Below are 14,775 nucleotides of genomic sequence, written 5' to 3' on the forward strand. Positions count from 1 at the left end.
TTATCCGTATGTTGAGAGAATCGGGAAATTTAACGAAGAATATTCAATAACCCCTTGCACAAATGAATTCATTTTATATCCGACAAACATGTCGCATCAATTTTTGGTTTAAAATATCGCGATAAGATATATATATATATTTTTTGAGGGGGGTTGCTACTGTCATACGGGTTTTGTTATACTGAATCGTTTTTTTTTCGTTGCATTTAAAACTTATAAATATATTTTAGATATATATGTAGTATGACTTAGGCAGCGGCACCAACAATATCGTACATTTTGTATATTACGCGTTTGTTTATATCATTCTTCTGACTATTTTTGTGGTTCACGATTTGAGAACCGTGCTGATATATATTAAATTTCCCATACATTCATCACGGGCAAGCCTTGTCAAAATTGCTTTCCATAATGCAATATGTTAGAACCCTTTTTATAAGTGTCCAAATAGGTCGACACTTGGTTGCGCGAGAGAGCCATTCGCAGTGCCTGTTTTCGATTTTTAATTTTGGCTATTCAACGACATGACATTGAAATGAAGTTAATATAAAAGTTAGGCCAAATATCCCGGTTAAAAGGGATATGCAGCGTTTTGATCATAACTTGTTGTTATATTAAAAAACAATTGACCAAAAGCTGTGTGGCGTATTTCAAGAATTTTCATCAACTTTGGGAACAATTACAATAGAAACAATAAAGATACTGACGTCGCAAATTTCGGCTAAAAGATGAAACCCTTCGGTTAATTCCTTTCATATTTATTGTAATACCATTCGAAAATATTCAAAAACAGCTCTTGTGCGTTGTCTTGTATTATAAAATTTTATTTGTATTGTTACCGATATTCACGTATGAGCCTCACCTCAATGAGTGAAAAATATTGAACAAAATATGTAAAACATGCTAAAATCGTAAAGAATTCAATTTATAGAGACTGTCATGAGATGTTGAAAATTTGATGAACACAAAGTAAGATATAATGGGAATTTCACGATGCGGAATACGATGGAAAAGAATATCCATCCAGATATATTCTGAATGGAACTCCACAGTAAACCTCTAATCGCAATGAGAACTATCGGTTAATATTTTGTAACGAAGCAAAATCGCATTCTTTTTGAAAGAGGGGGCAGACAAAGTCAAACAAACAATGTCTGTTGCCGTTTCTATAAACACGAAAAGTAAATTTTGAAGAAGAATCTGTTTCTTGTTTAAGCATATACTGATTACCATGTATAGCCTTACCCTAGATGTAATCTGCACAGATAAAATTGCGTTCTGATGATAATATTTAGACTCGGAAAATGAAAAGAATGCGATCATATTTTTTCTTTCCACTACATATCTACACGCATTGATTTAATAAGATAAACCAACAAATGATATTTCGAAAGCCCACTTTTAATGAGGTAAACATTTTCTGTTCTGCCTATTCGTATTTTACTTAAATGATTTCTTTTCGAAATAGCCGTTGGGTATGGCCGTTTACTAAGAAACGGTAATCGTAACAGAAATGTTCAAAACAAATCGTTGAGTATTTGTTTAAATCTTGTCATGAGTATAACATGACTAATGTTTAATAATATATAAACAACAGAGCTGAGGCTAGAATTCGAAGTATATATTATTTCACGGCCAAATTTGAGTCATAAAACCGCAAAAAAATTAGAAAATATTCTTCTCTGCATATACGCTATTCAAATGATTTTAAAGAGTAAACCAATTTTCGTGCGTTGTTGACTGATAATACAAATGAAACCCAGTCTTCGTCGACAGTGTTTCTAAGAAATCTATTTTTAGCCTCGAGGTATTGAACTGGATTGCGATATAAAAGCGAATGAGATTTCTTTAATTTTCAATAATAAAATGATATTTGTGTGGAAACAAGCTACAAATTCACAAACTACGCTCGATCATTTTATTTGCGTGTTGTTAACTATAAAAGTGTTGTAATACCTTGTAGAACATCTGCAATCATAAATCACCAATTAACTTGTAAACGCATTTCACAATGAAGTTCAAAAAAATCTGTCAAATCTGTTGAAAAGCTATCACATGTTAAACTGAATTTCACGAGGTATATAAAATTGCTGCCAATTTCAAATTTGTATTTCAAGTTTAGTAAAATGTTATAATTTAGTGTTGATCTGATTTTATTGTAGATTTAAATCATTATACGCATTGCTTCCTTTAAAATGCTGTACGGAACCTTCATTTTGCTCGACGGAATGGTTTCTCAAAGCCGAGCTGGTAAGTAGTCTAGTCAGCAATTCTTTAATAGTTTATACGACTGCAAATGAGGTATTTTGATTTATTAGCTGTGGTAAAATTTTAAAATGTAAATTGCATGTATATATATTTTTTTATTCTTTTAAAAACCCTTTTTACTTGCAACTTTCAAAATAAAGTCACTGATTGATTTGAATCAGACCTAACTGTTGTAAACTTTATTAAACACATTTTGAAGTGGAGCAAATTTCTTCAAAACCCAATTTTTTACATACATAAAACTCGTCTTTATCAATCAAAAATAATTTCAATTTTCATTCAAATAGTTCAACGTGAAACGGTTTACGTTCGTAATTACGAACTTACCTTATTCACTGGCATTGGTGATAACAAAAATCATATATATGCTCGGTTCGCATGTGCAGTTTGGAAACCTGGTGCTCACTTGGTTTATATCAAAGATGAACAAGTTCAAAATGCCGTCGATGATTTGTTAGAAGCCTGGTAAGTAGGGTAGGCAATCTGAAATATTTCTTACATTTTACCCAACTATTTTGTCACTGCGGAGTAGGCTTGCACGTAATTGACAAAAATCAATTCCGTAATTACGGCAAAATCAATTACGTAATGACCCCGTAATTGTGATATTTTTCCACGCATTTAAACCTATCATAACAACCAATTGAATCCACTTCTTTTCCGAATGGGACATTGAAGTTGGGTTTTCATATTCTTGGCAGTACTACACGCCATCGGCAGATGTTAAAGACAAATATCAAGGAGTGAATTCAAATTAATTTTATTCTGATTTTTATCTTTTGTGTTAGCTTTGATTTCCTTTATCACCTTCGCAAATTAACCGTCCCATTTTTATGCGATCAATTTTATTTTATCATTACCGACACTGGTATACGGATATTTATGGAAACGATAGTTTTTTAAAACCACCTTAGTACTGAATAAAAATTAAGGGTTTCTAATTTATTAACCAACGACGAGCGTATTCACTCATTTGATTATACTTGCGATTTCCTCGCGACGAAGACTTGTTTTTGCAGCGTCTTCTGCATTATCCGACATTACTGCCTTGTTAGCATTTTATAATAATAATTATTGATGTCGACTTATTGACGATATTCCGATTACCATGCTTCATTTTACATTTAATCATTTCGCGGACTGAATGTTTAAAACATTATTTGCGATAAATTTAGATTAAATATTATTTATTTGAGTATAGTTTAAATATCGAACTTATATGATATATGCCTTCTCCGAAAATACAAAAGTTATATCGCAAAACAATGCATTTTGTGACATTTATTTTACACTCACGACATTAATTTGCTAACTCAAGTCGGCGATCCTATCGGCCAAGATTGACACAAGTTTGATCGAGTGCCGGTGGTATTCAAGTAGACGATAAATCAAAATAAGTTGCCGCATTTGGTAAGACAGTTAATCATACATGGCCGAAATATTGAGAGGAATTGTGAAAAACATCATGCGCAAGACCAAGTCCGGACTGATATATAACGATAAATCCGTTAACAGAACATCAAGATTTTGTAATAGAAAATGGATCTCGCACAGAATAAACACACTGGCTCATATTTGATTATATATGATAGCAGTTAAATTTTTTTGCGGTCCGCGAGGAATCCGTCGTTTTGCTGTTTCTCTGCCGTCTCAATCGCTATACCGATGCCGAGAAGACGAAGTTGCGTTGGTTCATTACGCAATCTCTCTTTTGTCGTCATATTGCTATTTGATAAGCGCGACATTAATTATCACGGCGAGGTATTGGCGCGAGTGATCAATCGCTCTTTTGGCTTATTTGGTTCCAATTCGTCGCGAAAGCTCTTCGTTAAATTTCACAAAATCGTCGTGTTGAAAGGTTATGGATATTTTCCTGTTTATACCCTAAGTATGAAATAAAACAGCCAAAAACAGTATGATATTCCATGTTCATATATCAAGTGTTGATATTAACATTAAAGAATGGTTAAGCATTGCTAATCCACACTTGGTGGGGAATTCCCACTATTTAAACGCGTGACTATAAAATAAAATGAAATAGAAACGGAACATATATACCATAGGTAACGGAAAACTGGAACAAGTAAATAATAAATAAAAGTAAAATGGATACAAATGTTTGATAGACCATGTTTGAAAGATTGATCTCCTGCGTTCATTAGTCATTTCACCCGAAGAAGTTGAAACCGGGCGTGTTAGCGTCCATCGGTCTTAACACAATTCTTCCCCCTATCTACGGTTATTATGTACATTGGCCATGGCCATGCTAGATAAGATGCGAGAGAAGTTGAAACCAGGTGTGTTGGCGTCAATCGGTCTTAACGCAATTCTATCCCTTATCTACGGTTAAGTTACGGGAGAAGTTAAAACCAGGTGTGTTGGCGTCAAACGGTCTTAACGCAATTCTATCCCCTATCTACGGTTAGGTTACGGGAGAAGTTAAAACCAGGTGTGTTAGCGTCAATCGGTCTCAACGCAATTCTATCTCTTATCTACGGTTAAGTTACGGGAGAAGTTAAAACCAGGTGTGTTGGCGTCAAACGGCCCTACTCAGTTCTTCCCCCTTAACTACGTTAATAATTTACATTGGCCATGCCAGAGAAGTTGATAATAGGTTAGTGAATGGCAACGCGTCATGCCCTCCTTCACCTACGTAACAAGAGAGAGAAAAACGGCTGCGAATACCGGAACTCTAACTTCTACTTGTTGAGCTTTCATTTTTCGCAATCGACGAAATTGACTGCTTTGAAGAAAGCTCGTTTCAATGCAATAATTACGACTTTACGGAATTCGTAACTTCCCTTCCGTAACTCAAAATAATTACGTAATTCCGTAAATCCGTAAATTACGTGCAAGCCTACTGCGGAGATAAGGCATCGTCCATCTGCAATTTCCTATTATTAGATTTAGGAGGCATAAATCTTTCTTTCACTAATCTTGCCCCAAAGAGTTGAAGGTTATCAGTAAATAATCCCATAATGAAGAAGATTTTATTTGAATTTTGGAACTTGTAATTTCGGACTGAATACTCTATTTTTCGTCACAGCTGTAATAATGTAAATTTTGTGTTTCATGTTGACAAGACTGATATAGTTCACATTCGAATTTGTATTTTTAGTACGAATTTGTATCTTGAAGTGGGCAATTGTATGTATATTCTTTGGTAATAAACTAATGTAATACATATTTTGCAACGTTAGGGGTTACCCAAATGTGTGGATAGGAGCAAGTGACTTCAACAAAGAAGGCATCTGGGTATGGGATGATGGAACACTCGTAGATACTGGATTTACAAACTGGTGATTGCTCTATCAATAATAGAAAATGTTGAGGCTTCCTGCCTGGAGCCAATGAATTATTTTCACAAATTTTATATGTTTTCATGATTATATTATTAATTTGAATGGAAGATGGAACGAATCAATCTTGGTATTTGATTACATGAAAATATATTGTTTTTATTTCAATCGATAACTTTGAATAAATAATTTTCTTCACTAGTAATAGTAACTTTGCAGCTTTTGTAATTTATTTTTGTAAAAATTACTTTGATTCCAGAAATTAGGATTGTGCCGCCATTTTGCACACACACATCTACATCTCAAGCGGATAAAACTTATTTGTATTTTTTAGGGAGCCGGGTCAGCCGGCACGTATTGCTGATTTTATGGATTGCTTGGCTCATTGGAATCATACATGGAACGATAAATATTGTAATCAGGATTATGGTTACATTTCTCAGATAGGTAAATTGAAGCTAGATATCATATTTACTTTTGTATTATAACTTTTATATCGATCTTCGAGGCTATCACGTGGATTATAACACTTCTTAATCCGCAAAAAAAGAATATAAAAATATCTTGGTTTTAAAGATTTTAATCTTACTACTTAATTTACAGATACTTCCGATATTTCGGTTTCGTATTATTCGGATTTAAAATTCAGTTTTTCGTCGAGCAAAAGTAGCGCATCAACAGCATTGACATTTGATGAAGCCAAACAGCATTGTGAAAAACAAGGAAGTCGACTTGTCAAAATTGGAAACGAAAGCGTTTATAAACAAAATACAAAGTGAATTGAAAAGACAAAGGTTAACAGTTTAAGTGAATTTTTTTTTCTTTTCGGCTAACAATTTAGAAACTAATCGAAGCAATTATGTGATACACACATCACTTATCGATTACTTGAAGAGTACACATAGTTTTTCACTGATGTCAGGCAAAATATACGGAATTCATAACCGACAAACTCTTTATGCATGTTTTTAGTGACCCGGAAAAGAAATGTTGGGTTGATGTCGAAAAACCTCCTATAGGTGAATGTGTCGCATTGACACACGATGGGTGGAAAAACTACGATTGTCAAGAAAAACTAGAATTTGCATGTAAAAAAAGTAAGTTGAAACAATATAACAACAGATTTTATTTTTAAAATATGACATCGGTAATCTCGGATAGATACCAGTAGTATAATATCAGAATGTACCGAGTAAGCTTATAGAATTGGCGGGTAAGCAATATGGATAAAATATCTGGTTCCGTAGGATTCGGTCAAAATTTGAGAAAAAATAAAACTAATATTTTAGTTTTAAATTCTCCAATTTTTACGTATTAAAAATGAGAAATCATTTCATGAGTTAATTACTTGCGAGAAAGGCAATTTTCGCTAAGAATTACAATCTTCCCAACAACAACAAGAAATACCAACAACGAAAAATTCAGCAAGGCGATTCATAAGTCCCCTTAGTGTTCAGTTATGAAATTTTAGGTTTTCACAACCGTAACTCAAGAACTCTCAAATTCAAACAAACAAAATTAAGAAAATCGAGGCAAAATGATTTTTTATTCGCCAAACAGATACTTAATTCCGGAAAACGATGGCTTTGAAAGTTCGTTTCATTATCAACCGCGTACCCGGGAATATCGAATACTTTGTTACAGTTTTTCCATGGAACGTAAAAGATTCTGACGACAATCCGAGAATATCGGAAACAACTAATTTGGAAATTGAATGCACTGCTGAGGGTTTTCCTGTTCCGAATCTTAGTTGGCACCGTGATGCCGTAGAAGTCAAAGATGAAGTTAGTGAACGAGTATATCAAACAAAATCTTCCGGAAAGTCTGTCTTGTTTATCAAAAACGCAAAAATAGAAGATTCAGGGAAATATCAATGCTTCGCTTCAAATAACATGACCCATTCTGCAAGAAGTTTTACAATAGTCGAAGGTTATAACTTTTATAACGAACTTCGAGGCTATCACGTGGATTATAACACTTCTTAATCCGCAAAAAAAGAATATAAAAATATCTTGGTTTTGAAGATTTTAATCTTACTACTTCATTTACAGATACTTCCGATATTTCGGTTTCGTTCTATTCGGATTTAAAATTCAGTTTTTTGTCGAGCAAAAGTAGCGCATCAACAGCATTGTCATTTGATGAAGCCAAACAGCATTGTGAAAAACAAGGAAGTCGACTTGTCAAAATTGGAAACGAAAGCGTTTATAAACAAAATACAAAGTGAATTGAAAAGACAAAGGTTAACAGTTTAAGTGAATTTTTTTTTCTTTTCGGCTAACAATTTAGAAACTAATCGCAGCAATTATGTGATACACACATCACTTATCGATTACTTGAAGAGTACACATAGTTTTTCACTGATGTCAGGCAAAATATACGGAATTCATAACCGACAAACTCTTCATGCATGTTTTTAGTGACCCGGAAAAGAAATGTTGGGTTGATGTCGAAAAACCTCCTATAGGTGAATGTGTCGCATTGACACACGATTGATGGAAAAACTACGATTGTCAAGAAAAACTAGAATTTGCATGTAAAAAAAGTAAGTTGAAACAATATAACAACAGATTTTATTTTTAAAATATGACATCGGTAATCTCGGATAGATACCAGTAGTAGAATACCAGAATGTACCGAGTAAGCTTATAGATTTGGTGGGTAAGCAATATGGATAAAATATCTGGTTCCGTAGGATTCGGTCAAAATTTGAGAAAAAATAAAACTAATATTTTAGTTTTAAATTCTCCAATTTTTACGTATTAAAAATGAGAAATCATTTCATGAGTTAATTACTTGCGAGAAAGGCAATTTTCGCTAAGAATAACAATCTTCCCAACAACAACAAGAAATACTAACAACGAAAAATTCAGCAAGGCGATTCATAAGTCCCCTTAGTGTTCAATTATGAAATAAAAATTTTAGGTTTTCACAACCGTAGCCCAAGAACTCTCAAATTCAAACAAACAATATTAAGAAAATCGAGGCAAAATGATTCTTTATTCGCTAAACAGATACTTAATTCCGGAAAACGATGGCTTTGAAAGTTCGTTTCATTATCAACCGCGTACCCGGGAATATCGAATACTTTGTTACAGTTTTTCCATGGAACGTAAAAGTTTCTGACGACAATCCGAGAATATCGGAAACAACTAATTTGGAAATTGAATGCACTGCTGAGGGTTTTCCTGTTCCGAATCTTAGTTGGCACCGTGATGCCGTAGAAGTCAAAGATGAAGTTAGTGAACGAGTATATCAAACAAAATCTTCCGGAAAGTCTGTCTTGTTTATCAAAAACGCAAAAATAGAAGATTCAGGGAAATATCAATGCTTCGCTTCAAATAACATGACCCGTTCTGCAAGAAGTTTTACAATAGTCGAAGTTTTGTATATTCAGTATAACTTACATATTACAACACAAGTTATAAGTATAAATTCATAAATATTGTACAGATATTCCACATTCCAGTTAAATGTGTTATACATGAAAAATATGTAATATGTGATAAAGGTGTATTGTATTTGTGCTCTAATACTTTATAAACAAAGCTTTGTACAATAAATCAAACTATGCCAGTCCTGAGGTTTAAGAGACAGGTAAATAATCATTATTTGTACCAACTAGAACGACTTTTATTTTAGTTTACGACAAAGAGTTTGATTTGGCCTCTCTATCGGACATGACGATTTACGGAGGACCACAAGGATTTTCAGCATTGCAAAAACAGTTATTATCAAGACCAAAAACGGCAATGTCTTATGAACAAAAACCAGAATGAACTTTACGTAATATTAATTTTATTGTCGATAAATTGTAGACTAAATAAAGTATTATTTGAAGAAAAGAATATTGCTTCTACGATGATTTATTTAAATGTTCACGTTTACAGAGTACATTCAGAAATCTGATTTGGTTAAGCTAACATGCAATATAGCAATACTGATTGGACCTGGAAGATCATTATCATGAAATATGTTTTATAGCAAAGCAAAGTTAGAATCTCTAAGTCTGAAAAGCGAATATTTGAATCGCAGAGTTCAAGTTTAATATAATCATATAGCTAAATTATAAAAGTTAAGTTCTACTTTTTTAACTCACATGTTGAACACCATTGATTTTTAGATATGGAATACAACAAGTCATGGGTTCTTCCAGCAGGAATTGTGTTGGCAGTTTTATGGTTCATATTATTGATTTTTCTATTTTTTAAAAGGTATATTAAAATAATTAAAAAATATATATATAAGTTATATTAGAAGGTCCAAAATTAATTCTAGATTAATGATATTAAATCATATTATGGTGCTATTTATAATCATAGATAACTAAACTGACTGTGAAACTGAAATATGTGCAAAACGCGCATTCGACGGAAACACAATAGAAAGTAGAGTACTTCGATTCTATAAATGCTCATTTATTAATAGATAACTGATTTCTTAGTAAAGATCAAAACTATTTACCTTAAACTTTTCTCTCAAAGTTTGTTTATTGAACTATTAATTGAGTACGGAATGATACTAAGGTCAAATGAATCGTAGACGAAATGTCTTATGATCGAATTATTATTTATTACTATAATAGACACGGGCTTTTATTGATTTTTATTTATGATGACAGCCGTTTTACGAAGAGTGGAAACTAGAGTTCATTCTGCAATTGTCAATAGTATCATCTCACGATAATCAAAAACAAATATATATTCACTGAGGAAATGAGACATAGAAATCCGACGTGTTTCTGAATGAATACGATGAATTCAATAAATATTTCATAATATTTCATTTTGAGTTAATATTTCATGTTTGAATAAATTGCAATTGTACATATATGTGTTGTATATAATTTATAATGCATGCAGGGCTATAAATTTTATTTAAGATTGGTGGAAATATTCAATTCTATTTAAACGTAACAAATTTCGAGACAAACAAAATCTTAAAATTGCGTACATAGATAGAGTTACCCACAATTCTGAAAATTAATTGCATTGTGTGAAATAATTTAACCCAGTCGAAGTAGAACATCAGTTACCATAGAAGGGAATTTTCATGTGGCGTTTTCACGACTTTAGTTCGAACAAGAAAATTATAAGGAAAATAGAGAAACGGAAATTCTACCAGTCCAATATCGCCTATACCAATGGTTCTTAACCTGGGTTCGATCGAACCCCTGGGGTTAGGTGGAGCTGTTCTAAAGATGCGACGAATGTCCTCTGGAACAATTGTATATTGTGGGACTTTGCTATTACCTAGCCTACTAATTATGCAAAAATAACTGTATTTCATCGCAGATATTCAAACATAAACGTTCGACTCAGGTTGTTATGATAAACCAAGAACTTTTAGGCTTAAGATTTTGCGCGAACATTATTCATAATCTACCGTACTAATGAAGTTTAACTCAGTTTTAAGGATGAATCGAAGACTGGCATTGAATTTACATTAATGAATGCATGATCAGAGCGTGTTTGAAATTTACTAGGTGATAAATTGGCGACAAAGAATACTTCATTGCAGAGCTTTGCCTAAAATTATCATCACCCGTTCTGTACAACTTCGATATGGCGCGGAGTCATATCCTATCTCTAAAATAAAACAAGTGGCAAACACTTTTATCCGCATTTCAATCTAGTTTCAAAGTTTGAGAAACGAATGACTTTAACTTCCAACGTTTTTGAGGCATATTATCATCTTTTGGATTTTCAAAGTTTCTGTTTTTTTTTTATCAGCTTTTTGCCTTTTCATCCGCATAACTTGAAGAAACATCGCTTCCACTGCCGCCGACAATATTGTGACAAAACGATGGATATATCCACGCGGCGTATTGGTCTCTAGAATTACACCGCATTTTTTTTCCTATAACAGTGATGGCGAACCTTTTTCAAAGAATGGGTCAAAAATTATATTTTTATCACGGAATGAAAGAGTGTGGGTCACAGATATTTAATCCATGTTTGAATCTAGGAGAAACTTGCTGCTGCATATTATCTTGCAAATCTTATACTAAGCTTCAGTTGGTGTTGCACAGTTTCGAGTACAAAAACACGCATATGAATTACCCAAAAGCGTTTAGGATGATGCGGCAGATTATTACACGCCGCTAAAGAGTTTGGGGGGAATTCCACTCGGATAGAGGTATATTTTCCGATCGGCTTTCAACCACATTTAGGCCCTTTCACACTGCGCCATTGTTATTTCAGATTTCCTGACCTATACAATTTATTACACCCTGGGTACGGCGTAGGCAGAGTCTGAGTTACTTATAACGTTGGCAGGGCCAACGGGACAGGACCTTGAAACCCATACGAACTGCGCCATTCACTAAACCTTCACTCATTTTGAAAATGTTTATCAATTTATACGAGTGTTCCAGAAATAAATCGGTTAAAAATTTTTTAATCTGAAAATGTTTCAATTTTTTATTTGGGTTACTAATTTTTGTTTCACATATTTTCCGTTGAAGAGGTGAAAAATTAAATGTAGTTAAATTAACAAGTTTGCCTGAATTTGAAAAACTATTCTATTTTACCCTTTGTCCTAATTCCGTTAATTAATAATAATAATAATAATAGCTATTTTATCCAATCAACAACGAATACAATAATTAGATTTAAATAATTAATTAGACTCGTTTGTATCAAAACTGGAAAGATAATTTTGTTTATCAGTTCGGTGACATTCAATTCAAAAAAATGGGCTTAAAATGAGAAAGAAAGTAAAATAATCGAAAAAGTCGTTTATTAATAACTATTTATTATGCTGAACATTGCACGTTTAGCACCACATCATTTTATTTAGCATTCCAACCTAATTTAATGGTACCATAATGCCACCCAATAAAACCTTCTCAATTCATAACCGTTTAATATATTTATATCTTAATATAGGATGTTGTTGTCGCCTTCTTTTTTACGCGCAGTTTTGTTTTATTTTTCCCCGTTTCAATTTGCGGTTTTAATATTACAAATTGACTGAGTGACTTTTATTTTTGCATATAGGTATACCTAAGAATGGTTTGATTATTTTTAACTCCCAATTATATTACACAAAGACTTTATTTATATTTCGATAGAGTGTGGGATATAAAAGTGTAATCTTACATTATAGTGTTTGAAGTCATCGAATGAATTAAATAAGTCCTATGAATTAAGCGGACCCATGGTAACTCCTCACTCATGTCGACAACACCTTGTAGTGGCTACAAACTGGGATATAGGACGTCGAGCTCATCGAGGGGACCAGGCGTTTCGATAGAAATATTCTATACTGTAGTAACCGTATAAAACAAAACGGGAGATGCTAAAAACAGTTTAATGTTTCAACTGATGAAAAGCGAAAATCAGAACGAACTATGCAAGGTATTGTATTCAGACGTAGGTTTAGATTTTATCTTGATTTTATTTAAAAAATAATACGCTCGATCAATATTCTTTGAGGAACTTCATAATCACACTTTAGAAATATTGACTAAACATATGATCACTTATCAGACATTATTATAAATTGGCTGGTTTAGACATTGAGCTGACCAAATTGTAGGAAGAACGTAGTGTTTACAAATGATTATGCGTACCTATTGACGTGATACTTAAAGAAAGTCAATGTGATCAAAAAAACAGTTAAGGGTTTCATGACTCAACACTAATTCGGAGGAACAAGTTTTCACATTTCAGAAGAACACATTCGTTTACAATATCTGTAAAATAAACACAGCGGCGCAACATTCCAGCGATGAAAGAGGGGTTGCGTATTTGGTATTCTTTTTAACTCTTGTCGAAAAGGCGTAATACGGTCACAGAAGTCCCATCCCAAACACGACAGCCATATTCCACGCTTAGGCGTATCACATTCCAATATAGAGGTAATATCAAACTTTCTTGTGTGTAGTTCAAAATTATACAAAACGAAATTCGATGGAAACAACAACACCAAAAAAAAACATTTTTTTTTATATTTTATGTCAATTGTATATGGCTGAATTTCATAATATATTATGGGCAATACTTTATTGCGTACAAGAATGGCACGATGTAGATCGCGATGCATATAAGAAAATAGATTCCATCAATTAACTGTATGAAGTTTTAAATATTCTGATAACAACATGTATTTGCCTATATTTTATTTACAAAATTTATTATTAAAATAATACTAGTGATGCAGGTTGTAGGTGGGGCAAAGTTGAAACAACTTTCATTGGAATAATATCGATTAAGTAGATATGAACCAAATTTTACTGTGAAGAAATTTTATTATACGGATGTGTAATAAAACGTATTGTAAAGACGATTTTTCTAATATATAAACTTTAGCTAAGAATAGCTAAGAATTTGGTAAAGATATTCAAAATATGTTAGAAACGTAAAATCCGAATAAAATCAAGAGCCATCAGCTAGATATTACACAAAAAAGTATCTTTAGTTATTAATGTTATAATTTGATTCAATTTCGTCAATAACAAATATTGCACAACTAACGAAAAATTAAATTAATTGTAGTGACATATTGATGAATATAATGAAAGTTGAATAGGAAGTACGGATTGAAATAAAAATAATATAACGATTTATTTGTATTGACTTATGATTGCAATCAAACAATCACTTGTTAATCAAATTATGTGAGACATAAATTTTAAACAAGCGAATCTTTTCTGAATTGTGTTGGAACAATGTTCAATTGGTATAATACGGCACCAACCGAATATATTGAACTTGTTGTCAACTTTGGTCATGTGTTTTTCATGTTAATGGTGGTGACTACGTCAATCATATGAACTGCGATGTTGACCGACTAAAAATACTTTTACATCAGGCGAATAAAAACACTTTTCGCATTGTTCACATTTAATCATTCAATCTTACTACGAATTGACCAAATACACGAGAACGAATTACAGATTCCTACCGTTATTAGATGTTACACAGTGTGTGATTCAGATTTATTCTTAGAATCTTCTTTAATTCCACGAAATTTTAAATTGCAAACTTTACGTACTCCTTCAAACAGACGAACACTCGCTTCTATTTTTAACAAAGTGATTTTACACCATTGTCACATTTAACGATTTTTATCCAATTATTCAGCAAATACGTTTAATGAGAAATCAGGTTTCGAATAATATTAATAATTTGTTTTGTTTGTTGCACTGATATAAATTGATTGAAAGTATGGCGGCAGTATTTATTCCAGTTTTTGTTGTAAA

The 14,775-nt window shown here is 32.7% G+C and overlaps 1 protein-coding gene across 1 annotated transcript; it reads left to right on the plus strand.

The window, feature by feature from the left end:
• The first annotated feature begins 2,195 nt into the window (after window positions 1–2,195).
• LOC144422234 (uncharacterized) lies at window positions 2,196–7,794 on the plus strand. The gene is made up of 8 exons (XM_078112233.1): window positions 2,196–2,250; window positions 2,556–2,733; window positions 5,469–5,567; window positions 5,902–6,014; window positions 6,171–6,342; window positions 6,540–6,664; window positions 7,212–7,496; window positions 7,619–7,794. The coding sequence occupies exons 1-8, from the start codon at window positions 2,196–2,198 to the stop codon at window positions 7,792–7,794; spliced, it is 1,203 nt and encodes a 400-aa protein (XP_077968359.1).
• Window positions 7,795–14,775: the final 6,981 nt, after the last annotated feature.

The sequence above is a fragment of the Styela clava genome, chromosome 1 (assembly GCF_964204865.1).
Source record: "Styela clava chromosome 1, kaStyClav1.hap1.2, whole genome shotgun sequence".
NCBI lineage: Eukaryota > Metazoa > Chordata > Ascidiacea > Stolidobranchia > Styelidae > Styela > Styela clava.